The sequence below is a fragment of the Xiphias gladius genome, chromosome 16 (assembly GCF_016859285.1).
Source record: "Xiphias gladius isolate SHS-SW01 ecotype Sanya breed wild chromosome 16, ASM1685928v1, whole genome shotgun sequence".
NCBI lineage: Eukaryota > Metazoa > Chordata > Actinopteri > Istiophoriformes > Xiphiidae > Xiphias > Xiphias gladius.
The window spans coordinates 24,975,442-24,987,393 of NC_053415.1; the positions used below are offsets into that span (position 1 = coordinate 24,975,442).

The 11,952-nt window shown below is 45.3% G+C and overlaps 1 protein-coding gene across 1 annotated transcript in view; it reads left to right on the forward strand.

Annotated features, from left to right (window-relative positions):
• raph1a (Ras association (RalGDS/AF-6) and pleckstrin homology domains 1a) overlaps positions 1–11,952 on the forward strand; it is a 67,776-nt gene that overhangs the window by 24,012 nt on the left and 31,812 nt on the right. Inside the window, 2 exon segments of the mRNA XM_040148976.1 lie at positions 10,771–10,905; positions 11,810–11,918. Of these exon segments, the coding sequence (XP_040004910.1) occupies positions 10,771–10,905; positions 11,810–11,918 (244 nt within the window).

An 11,952-nucleotide genomic window follows, 5' to 3' on the forward strand; every position in this document is an offset into this window, starting at 1 on the left:
TCACACCAGAACGCGACCCCGCAAACTTCAAACACATGTCCTCCCAGAATAGGTGGTGCAAGAAACTTGGTGATGTAGTGACTTCTTGCCGGGCTTGTTGGTAAGCTGCTGCAGCTCCCGAGCTAACACGCTGACACGCTTGCAGACGCTAGTCACACTCATGCCAGGAGCTCTCCAAGCCAGCTGACTTGCTATCAGTTGCTAAGTTTGTTAGCTGTTGTTCAACACGACACAATAAGCATTTTATCCTCTGACAGAGGAGGTTAGATGAAAGTAGATCATACAGCGCATTTAATTAGCCGTGATAGCTCCCTCCGTTTTCTCTTCCCTCAAAGGTCAGCGCTGCCGAAGCGTTGTGTCGTTGGTCGGTGGTGCAAATTCACATGTAAAACGTTCACCAAAGCTGAACCTCGATGCAAAGGATTCATGTGGTTTTACTCGGTTCCTGCGAACAAATGCACTCATGGCATCGATTTGATCCTATTTTAAATGCTCGTGTTACTGGGCTTTCTTTCGTAAATCTCTAAACATTTCTTTCCAAGCCAGGACAAACCCTTGATTGTGTTTACAGCTTTGCCACCCTCAGGCTATATTTCACATTTCCGGCCTAAGTGGTGGTGAGGCTCTGAGAATAGCCAAGTTGTGCCTTCACTTGCCAACCATCATGTGGGGCTGCACGTGTAACTCTGCCCCACATGTATCATCACCTCAACTGTCAGCCTGCTTGTGAATGGGGGGGGGTTTGGGCCAAAGGGGCAAATTGGCAGGGTGACTCTGCCACACCGTCTCCGTGTCTGTTAATACATCCATTGTAAATCCATTCAGTTACAGTAGAATCAACTTCCTGCTGCCTCTTGTTTGTTTCTTCTGGAGCAAAAATAGAACTCATTTGTTCTGTCCCTAAATCTGGAACGCACCATTGTGTGTGTGTGTGTGTGTGTGTGTGTGTGTGTGTGTGTCAGTGTCACATTACATGGCAGCAGCTGAGTACCCCTGGGATCTGCTTGGTCTAGCCCTGGGGCATAAGTACAGATAGACACAATGGGGTGTAATTTGGGCCACATCACATGTAGGCATTCCTGAGTGTATCTCCTTTCTCATAAAAGTACACGCGCGTGTGCTCGCGGTGCACACGGGGCCACTACCTTTGGCTGTGTAATAAAAATCAAAAAAAGACAGAGAGACATGAAGAGACCTTCCTGGGACGTGGTTTTTATAACAAATGAATAAAGGTAGAACACTGTAAACACTTCAAAAAAAAAAAAAAAAGAAACTGGCTAGGGATACTTACCCATCTGGCCCGGACATGTGTGTGTACAGTAATGTAAGTATTAATATGAAGTATTATGTAGCTGAGCAGAATAAATTAAGAGCGCCAGAGAGAATACAGTCTACATCCAGCCATCCCACTCTTTCTCTATATTAATCTCCCCTCCTTGAATTGAGAGACAGAGGCAGATGTCGATATGAGGCAAGGAAGCGAGAGGGAAATGATGTAATCCCTCCTGCAGGTCTCAGGGGAAGTGATATAATTGTTGCTGGATCAGCCGGCGGCCCCTCGCTCGTCCTCAGCTTCCCCTGCCCCTCGCCATTCCTTTTCCTGTCTGATACAGGCTAAACATTTTCCGTTCGGTTACACCGAAATCACTCATGAATTACCTAAAGAATAATTAAAAGGCCGCGACGGCGGGGCTGGTATCGTTTTCACCTTGTGACTCTGTGTGTGTGTGTGTGTGTGTGTGTGTGTGTGTGTGTGTCATCGTGGCAAAATGGGGTTCTGGAGACACCTACTGTAGCGGGAACTGCCACAGTGTTTATATGTCCGTCTGTCTGTCACCACAATAGTGTCACTTCCGTGAAGGGTGCCGTCACAAAGCTTTACAGGTGTGTAGTTGAGATCCAAATGAAGGCTGAGTTCGAGGGTGGGTGTGGTCCGAGCAAGGACGCTGGAAGTTAGAGGTGTTGGAAGTAAGGAAGGGGCCATTGGCCCCACCGCTTTCTGCCCCTGGCCCACATTCATTTTTAAGCCACGGATCACTGTATCCCAGTTGTAGTCATTCCTGTCCACCCTAAGACATTAGGTGAAGCGACAGGCCATCTTGCGATTGGATCACACCAACCGTGACACCTGCCAATAACGTGGTAATGACTACTGACTACTCATGGGTCGGAACGTCAACTTGTTGATGGGCGTCGCGGCTGGTGTGATCCCATCCTGAGATGGTCTCTTGTTCAAACTATATTTATGTCACGCACACAGTGGGGTCCAAAAGTCTGAGACCACTTGAACGGGAACGTGGTTCCTTACTTGGACCCCGCTGTATAAATGACAAAATCTTGAGTAAACTCAAAACATAACCAAAATAAAAGTATACACAGTGGAACATGGGAAACTACTGATCTGACTTAGTTATGTTAGTAGGAGTGACTGTTGCCAAGATATGCAACACTTCCTGTTTTGACCATCGGAATTCCTTGAATATCTTTTCATCACAAGAGTCCATAGATTCCATATTTCATGCAGATCGGTCTCACAATCTAGGGGGAGTTCGAAAAAGTAGGTTTCGCATATTTTGCAATGCTGCAAAAACAATTGTGGGCGGAAATGGGTTTGGCCCATATCACGGGATTCAGCTAAATTCGGGGTTCGCGTGGACGGATGGTTTTTTGAATGTGCAGTGTACTGTGTGGGAGTTACTGGCCCAAACGTGCTCAACTTGATTATAGACCCAGCCGCTGGTAGACCCTCTGTCATTTTTGATGCCTGACGTGTGTGTGCCATTCTATACCTCCCCTCAAAATTTTGTAAATCGTATGGTGTGGTAGTCTTTGGTTCAACCGTAAATGAAGCAGGCCTCGTTTACTGTGTGTGGATGACCTATCAGTTACATTTCAAGTCTCGTAGTTACACGCAAAGCGAACATTTTTTTTTTTTTTTTTAAACTGTTTTTGTCAAATGATTTTCAGTGTTACTCCGCTATAATTCTGTTTAGCACAAACTTACCGATGGGGGAAAATATGCAATCGTAAGACAACAAATCAGTTTAAACTAAAACACATCGACCAACAAAGCATTGACATCTAAATCTATGTTGGCCCTCCTACAATGCCATAGGTGGTAGTAGCACTGAATAGCAATGTATTGTTATGTTTTTTGATTATGTTGGCCAGCCCCCGTACACTAGAGAGAAATTAATCTTGATTTTGGTGATTTGATGTCCCTCTGTAGGAAAACAACTCCTGGAATTCGTGTAATCTCGGCCGCATTCAGATTCCCATGTTTCTTTGGCAACCATTTAACCCACATTTGGCATTATTTCCCCATTATTTATGTTTTGCGTTACGAGGATTTGGGTTAGTGGTACATTATACTTACTCTCTGAAGGTTGTTTGTAGTTTGTGATTTTAAAGAGTTCTTTTTTTCTCCTCTGTTGGATCAGTGGGGACCTGGAACTTCCTGAAAGTCCACTCGACATGTGCCAAGCAGAGGGACTCCCGTAGTACTCATCTCTCCCAATGAAAGGGGAGACCAGCAAAAATAAAAGCGTCTCAATACAGAATCACTGTCAGGCTTGGCAGCCACTCAGGCCACACATGCGTATGCACACACACACACAGGCACACACACACACACACACACACACACACACAGGCTGGCTCCTTAAATTGATGTCACAGTGTGAATCGTCTTTGGGGGAGACACAAACACATAAACTGGCACTTTGTCTGGTTTATTTACAGCATCTAGTTGAGTGTGAAAGATGACATTAAAACTTGGAGACTGTGGGATAAAACATGTTGTGGTAAAATCACTTATTCCAATTTACGTTGTTTACCCTCCGATGTCAGCTGTAATTTAATTCACGGTGGGCAAGGGAGAGTTTGGCACAATAATTAATGCAAAAAGAGAGAAACAAAAAAAACAGTTTTATAAACATAGAGGAGACAAAATAATAAAACGTACATCTAAGACGGAATTGCGCTTTTATTTGATAAAGTTTTATTGAACGGTCAGTCCTTTAGTGTGCACGTGTGTGTGTGTGCGTGCGTGTGTGAGAGAAACATCTCAACTTACCGTCTGAATCTGATTTAGAGCTTCACTTTACAAAAACCCAAGAACCAGGCCTAAAAATAACATTTTGTGTGTGTGTGTGTGTGTGTGTGTGTGTGTGTGTGTGTGTGTGTGTGTGTGTGTGTGTGTGTGTGTGTGTGTGTGTGTGTGTGTGTGTGTGTGTGTGTGTGTGTAATGTCCTGATATAGAACCGTGGGAATGGGCCACATTGAATGCACTTCAATGCCCTTGAAGCCTTTTCTGTAGTTGTTGATGTTGTTGTTGTTTTGTTGTGACAGCAGATCAGGGGCCCGTGCTACGAAGCCGGACTTGTGGTTAGCGAGGAACCTTCAGGCTTAACCCTGGGTTTTTCCCTAGGTTACGACGGTGGTTCGCTTCTTACCGGGGTACGTCGCCATGGCAACTTGTGCTGCACACCTAACCCGCTCCGGAGCAGGTTATGTTCGAGATAACAGATGAACGCGGATAAAAGCACCGACCAATCGCTTCTCTTGGAAAATGGCATCACCGTCCATAGAAGATCCCGCGGGTCGTGAGACGGGTTCTTCGGGGAGACAGAAGGGGAGGGCCCCCTCCTGTCATCATGGTTTTTTTTTTGTTTTTTTTTCCTGTTGGCTCCAAGCAATGTCAAAGCCATTTCAATGTGCTTTCGTATACTGATCTCATCCTACAACAGAGCCTGACTGAGGCACTAAAGCTGTGTACTTGTTGTACTTGTACTAAGATATGAAAGTCAGCCCACTCACCGCTCTGAATTACGTTTTTATACTTATTTTTTTATCTGCTCCGCCGGGGCTGCAGCTGAAAGAATGAGGTTAGAATTGTCACACACGCCATGAGAAGACATCTAAGCAACACATTAGTTAATGGAACTGACAAATCCACTCATGTCCTGATGAAGGGGCACTGATTTTACAAACTTACACATTAACACAATCGGCGATTTAATTTATTTTTATTTATTTTTTGCCAGCTGTCCCTCCTGCATTTGGCAGCTGCCAATGTTGCTTTTAGCCACGATCGTATGTTTAACTTCTTTGCACGTGTCCGTTATTATAGTTTGCTCCGAGTCGATACGCACCGTCGTGCGGCCGGTTAGCGTGGCGCCGGTTGTTAGGCTCAGTGAATCCAGATTAAGGGAAAAATATCCCGGGATTGTTGAACTCGCGCCGCGGTACAGGCCCCGGTTGAGGCTCACTGTTGTGCTTTGGGAAACTGGGAGCTGCCCAGTATAGGTGCAGTGTGTTGCTCAAGGTCACTAAGTCAGCAGATTTTGGTAGAGTCAAGAGGGAGGAGAAATACTTACAAACAGTGCAGTTATCTTTTAAGTCTGTCTTTCTGAAATCTCTACGCATCTCCTCTGTTTTATATGTTGAAAACATGTTTAGTTTTCAGATAGTTTTAAGAAACGATCTGTAACCCAGCAGAGTCATTTCTACGTGACTTTGGAAGTGGCTCTGTCGTTACTCTCTCGTACAGGAAATCAAGAAACTGCGGTGACAAAATTTTGTTTTTGTCGTCTCAGTCCCCCTGATTAAAATAGAAGGGAGATTAAGTAAAGGATAGGAGGGAGTAGGAGTGAATAGAACAAGGAAAGGAGGACACAAATGAAGGAAAGGAGGAAGGGCAGGTCAAGAGAAAGAGGTGGAAAAAGCAGTAATAGGGAACAAAGGAGGGGGAGAAATTAAGAGAGGAAAAATGAAGAGAAGTAGGAGGAATGAAGGATGGGAGTATGATTGCATGCTTTCAGTCTGACAGACAGGAGGAGTGTGGCTGCAGCAGAAAAGTAATTACTGTTTACTTTGGATACACACAGGCAGAGCACTAACAGCCCATCACTATGACTTGCTGTCTCAGCTCTGTTTGACAGAGACCAGGGTTTGACGGGGTGCAGTTTTTAAAACTCTGTCTCGTGGTGCTTTCAGTTGAAATCTGCAACTGAGCAGCAACCAGTATAATAGAGATGACCATGTTCACGTGATCCCTTTTTTTACAACGTCCTTATTTTTATTTTTATTTATTCATTTATTTTTTTCCCCTCTGGGTTGGATTTTCTGACAGTTAGTCCACACACTGCTTTTTCTTCCTCGGACACCAGCGTGTCCATGGATACATGGAGATGAGGTCTGCAGGTTGTCCCTGCATTCAACCGCATTATCGTGTTATAACGCTTACAATAAAATGACAGGGACTGACTGTTTGCTGTAGTAAATTAGCTTGCCTGCTAAACAATAAACTTATATGTTTATGATACAACGTGTTTTGGAAAATGGTGAGGTGAGTCAGTTTACTAAAACATTCAGACTTGCAGTTTATACTCTTTTAGAGCCTAAAAGGCCCACTTGGTACACAGTATGCCCTTTTTCCTATGTCTCCCAGGATACCATGGGACCACCCTCATTAAAAGGGTGCGTTTTCACATATAACAGCTTCCTTGGGGGCCGTCTGAGGTTTTGTAACCTATAATCCACGACAAACCGATGTGTACCTTGTATATATAAATATATATTGTATGTAATATTTCTCTACACAAATACACAATTTTTTTGTTGAACAAATCTGTAATTACAAATACTAATGATAATAATAATAATAATTATCATTATTTTAATTATAATTATAGTGATAATGCTCTTCAAGCTAGGAATAAATGGTTTCTCTGGGCACTAAAGGACATATTAAGGCCTTATAATGTTGATATGGCGAATGGCAGACTTGGAGCAACATGATCCTTCATCTGGAGTGGTGTTTGTGTCCAACTGATGAATCTAAGTCCAATTTTCACTCGCCTTTTAGCTCTGTTTTTGGTCTCTACCGACTACTGAGGGATATATCTGACTCTTTAGCCGCTAAATGCTCCACTGTGTTCACCAGCTAGCTGCTAGCATTGTCTTTCTGCTCTTTGGTGCTGAGCAGGTGGTGGACAGGGAGTTTTTAAGGCACAGTAAGCAGTAAATCTGCCGGCTGAAAAAACCCAAAACTGCGAACTGAAAGACACTAAACAGCTGTGTGGAGTCGGGAGGAACTGCAGAGTCTGGTGACAATTATCGCCCCTCCTTACGCAGCCATGGAGCTGAAAAATGGGTGGCAAGATTTATCGGTTGATGTGGTTAGAGGGAGATTTGCATGGAACAGTTAAGGTTTGAAGCACCCATGTGTTCTCTGAGATAAAGCCTCATCCGAGGAGTAACCTAAGTTCAGGTGCAACGTGAAGTGAATTTTCTTCTCATTTAAATTGCTAGAGTGGACTGTGCCCGCAAAGAAAAAAAGGTTCACTTGTTGGCCTGGATCTAACCCTCGCCTGCGTGGAAACGGCAGATTGTTGTACAAGAGTGCAGCTGTGACAGTTTTCACAACGCTCCTCTAGTCCCTCAGCAGTCCCCAAACCACACACACACACACACTTGCCCTATCCTCCAGTCTAAATGACAGACCTTCTTAACCACAGGGATCTAATTGTAGCACCGTGTGTGTGTGTGTGTGTGTGTGTGTGTGTGTGTGTGTGTGTGTGTGTGTGTGTGTGTGTGTGTGTGTGTGTGTTTCAACGTGTTTGTATGTGGGTGTTTGACATTCTGCTCTCTAATCTTGGGTGTGTGTGTGTGTGTGTGTGTTGGCTAGCCGCGTCTCCTCAGAGAGGGACAGGGGGGCGACAACGAAACGGCTACCCAGGAATAGCACCCTGTGCCCTGGCTGATACTCTGGGATCGCCTGGGTGGTGATGTGGAGAAGAAGAAAAAGGAGGAGGTGAGGGGAGAATGGAAGGCAGAGTAGAGGCGGAGCAGCTAGGGAGGACGAGAGGCAGGTGAGAAGGAGCCAGATGAAGGCATATGTCAACAATCCATCCATTTTATCGAGGGCAGTCCGGTCGCGGTGGGAGCAGGTTAAGGAAGGTAGTCCAGGCACCCCTTTCTCCGGCAACATTTTCAGGCTCCTCCTGGGGGATCCAGAGGTGTTCGCAGGCCGTCCGAGATATGTAATCTCGACAGTGTATTCAGGGTCTACCTCGGGGTCTCCCACCAGTTGGACACTCCCGGGAGACCTCAGATGGAAGGCAGCCAGGAGGCATCCTGATCAGATACCCGAACCTCCTCAACAGGCTCCTTTTTGAGGCGACAGACCAGGGACTCTGCCCCACCTCGGAGGGTTAGCTCAGCCGCCTTGCAGAGGAAACTCGTATTTGTGATCTCACTGCTACGGTCTCTACCCAAAAGCTCATGAGCGTACACGAGGGCCGGAACGTAGATCGGTCCGGTACAACCCCCTGTGGGCCCACCACCCACAGGGACAGGCATCGGGGTTGGGCTTTGAGTGCTCCCAGGAGTACAGTGACGAAGGAAACATAACCTGGGGCACAATGGAAGATCGGGACTAACAATATGAGAAACATAATGTACGAATTTCTTCAAAACTCTTCAATAACAGATCATTCCCATGAACAATGACATAGTGTCCGTTTATCTTTGTCACATTTAATTCATCGGGGTGTTTGGATTGAATTTGTGTAACTTAACTGGAGTAAACCGGGTTCTCATTAACCACGTAGAATGTAAAAGGTTGTACCTGGTATAAATGGTTAAAACTTGTAACTGTCAACAAGTCTGTTTCCACCCCACCTTTTTATTTCTTCTCCAATGTCATTATTTCAAGCTAGTCGTCCGCTTCGTGAGGGGTCGTGGAGTGGGGGTGAGAAAGTAGCAGTGAATAGAGATATTCAAATGCAACGTACTGTACAGGTACGAGACTGGTATGTCTATGAAGTGACTCGCTACCGCCACCCACTGCCATGGAGTGCGTCGTCGGTGGGTTTGTTTTTTTATGACTAAGCCCTTCACACCCTGGTGCCCGGAGACAGACGGATGACGGTATGTCTCAGCCGGAACATCCGGACTCACCTAGTCATTTTAGGAAAAATAGGAATAGCCACCGAAACACCAAGTAACGATGGGGTCTGGTACATTATTTTTAATGTGTAACGTTTAATGACTTGGAAATCTAACTTTTTTTGTCCTTTGTTTGAGAAAGTATTTACTTTCTCTCCACTTACAAAGTTACAGAGTCTCGCTTTAATTCGCAAAACTTTCAATAGGAAACTTTATTTATCAATATTTAGAGTAGGCGAGCCGGTATTGCTATTTTTTTTTCAGATATTTAATCATTTGAAATCATATTAAATCATGTGTAGGGTGAAAACATATTCTTGCTTCTGGTTGTCAACACAGACAGAGAGGAACACAGCAGCTGCTGTGTATCTCTGTCTTTGATCTGTATTCCATCTTTAGCTGCCGTATATTTTCATGACTGTGTGTGCGCGTGTGTGTGTGTGTGTGTGTGTGTGTGTGTGGGTGTGTGTGGTTATTTCCGTCATTAATCACAGCAAAACTCCCTCCAAAAGTGTGTTGACTTGTTCTCGGGGTGGTTAATACCCACACACACACTGCCTCAAGCTCTCATAACCTTTCCCCCCGGTTTTTTTCCTGTCATGCTTCGTGTATTCTTTGCTATAACTCATGTTTACGACTATTAGTATTTTCATACTGTGGAACAGACCACTTTGTCTTCCTGCAGACAGAGTCAAAGGGTTGAGAAGTCAAATCAATAGACCCTGTTAATATTAACATATTTGAAATGGAAGTCTCTATGTGTTTTATGGTTATAAAAATGTTCAAGATGATTTATTAATTTATTTATTTTTGCTCAGTGCAAAGCCAACGCGTCCTCAAAATGTCAGAAATAGGCAGACTGAAACACAGTGAAGACAAAAGGTCAAAGAACACGAAAGTCCAGTGGCTGCAGTGTTAACTCACCGCAATACAAACGTGTGGATAGAGCTAATGATGATACTAATGACGGAGATGGTCTCCAGAGCCTTACTGGTTACAGAAGTTTACCACCTGGGGGCATGAAAGTGCTCCGTCAATTTCATGTCGGACTTTTTATTCTGGATACGAAAGTGTTAGTGTTGGACCGACTGACCCTTTGACCACACTTCCTTGTCTCCCATGTCTCTGCTCAGCTCTTGTTTGTGTCCCTGGCTCCTCTGAGCGGTTCCCCTAAGAAATACTCCGAATGCCTGAGCGCCTCCAAATGAATCGAGATGTGTCGAATGCCTTAATACGAGGCCATGGCATATTTTGGCGACGGCAGTTCAGTCTGTGTCGTGTCTGCTTGATTAAATACAGCTGAAAAGTGTCTCTTCAAATGTTTATTTGCTCAACTCATTATCTGACACAGAAAGGCTTTTACTGTCATCTTTGAATTTTTTTTCCTCTCAAATTGGCCTTAATCTAAGTACCAAGAGGCTTTGAAAGGGTCCAAGAAGCTTTTCTTTTTTTTTTTTTTAATGTGAACTTCTCCAAAACTGTGGCCAAACAATTTCGGGAATATTCGGTCCCAGTGTTGTGATGTGACCCTTGGCTTCCTTATGTTGGTTGCTTACAATAATGGTGATCTAGGAGTCGAGGCTCCCTCTGCTGTTTGAGAGAGAGAGAGACACACACACACACACACACACAGAAATGTGTGAAATCAGACTGTGACATGATGTTGTACAGACTGTCGGCCACTAGATGGAGCTGAGAGATCACACTCTTGTCACGCAGCTGCGGAGGAACTAACCAGTGTCTGTCTCTCTCCCCGTCTCCCTTTTTCATCCCCTCTTTTCTCTTCCTCCTTTTTCTTGCTTCCTCCCCTCTCCGTAGATGGACCAGTTGTCGGATGAGGAGGTGGAGGTCAGGGAGGAAGAGGAGGAGGAAGAGGAGGACAGCGACAAGGAGGACCAGGACCTGGATAAGATGTTTGGAGCCTGGCTGGGAGAGCTGGACAAACTCACGCAGGTACACGCGTGTGGGGGCGTCACAAGCTAATGTTCAAGAAACATCCAAAACAGATGGTGTAGATGGATTTTAACCTTAATGCCTGATCTGGGCCGGTCAGAGAAAAAAAAAAAACCCACTTATGAGGCTACGAAGCTCATTCCGATCAGTGAAAAACAAAGAGACAACTTCTTTCTGTAGATTCTTATCATCGGTAGGGTAGGAATTGGGAGGTTCGCGCCACGAGACTCAACCATTTACCGACCAAAAATGGCAAACATTTTGTGGTTACAGCTGCCTTTGTCTGTCTGAGGTCAGTGTTAATTGGATATATTTTGGTTTTGGGCGGCGGTGCAGCGGTTTAGCACTGTCGCCTCACAGCAGGAAAGGTTCTGGATTGGAACTTTTGAGTCGACACAAAAGTGGAAAAATGAGGACGTGCAAACTCCACCCTTCTGGGCGCAGTTTGCTCCCGGTGCTCCGGCTTCCTCCCAGACTCCAGAGACCTGCCGGTCAGGTTAATCGCCTGCACGTGCGAATGTGAGCGTGAGTGGTTGTTTGTCTCTAGACGTCATTATAAGTCAGCCCCGTGAGAGACTGGCGATCTGGCCGGGGAGTACCCCGCCTCTTGTCCAGCTGGGTTTGCACTCAGCCCCCCCCCCCGGCGCGATCATCACAGGATTACCAGTATAGCCTCTAGCCGTTGAACCCGGTACCTTGTTACCTGAATCAAAGCATCCATTGTACGACATTTCAGACTCTCACTGAGCTCTACATTGTACAATGAAGTACTACATCTCTTGAGCCACGACAGAGATTACAAAGTTTTCTGCTACTGCAGTGCAAGAGTTAAAAAAGGTCTGCGTTCATACATCCACTGACATACTGACACATTCATTTCCTCTCTCTCTCTCTGTCCATCCAGAGTCTGGATGACGGTCGCCCGGAGCGGCCTCCTCAGCAGAAAGCGCCCCTCAGACAGGAGACCAACATGGCCAACTTCTCCTACAGATTCTCCATCTACAACATCAATGGTCAGAGACGCACACACACACACTTTAATTCCAT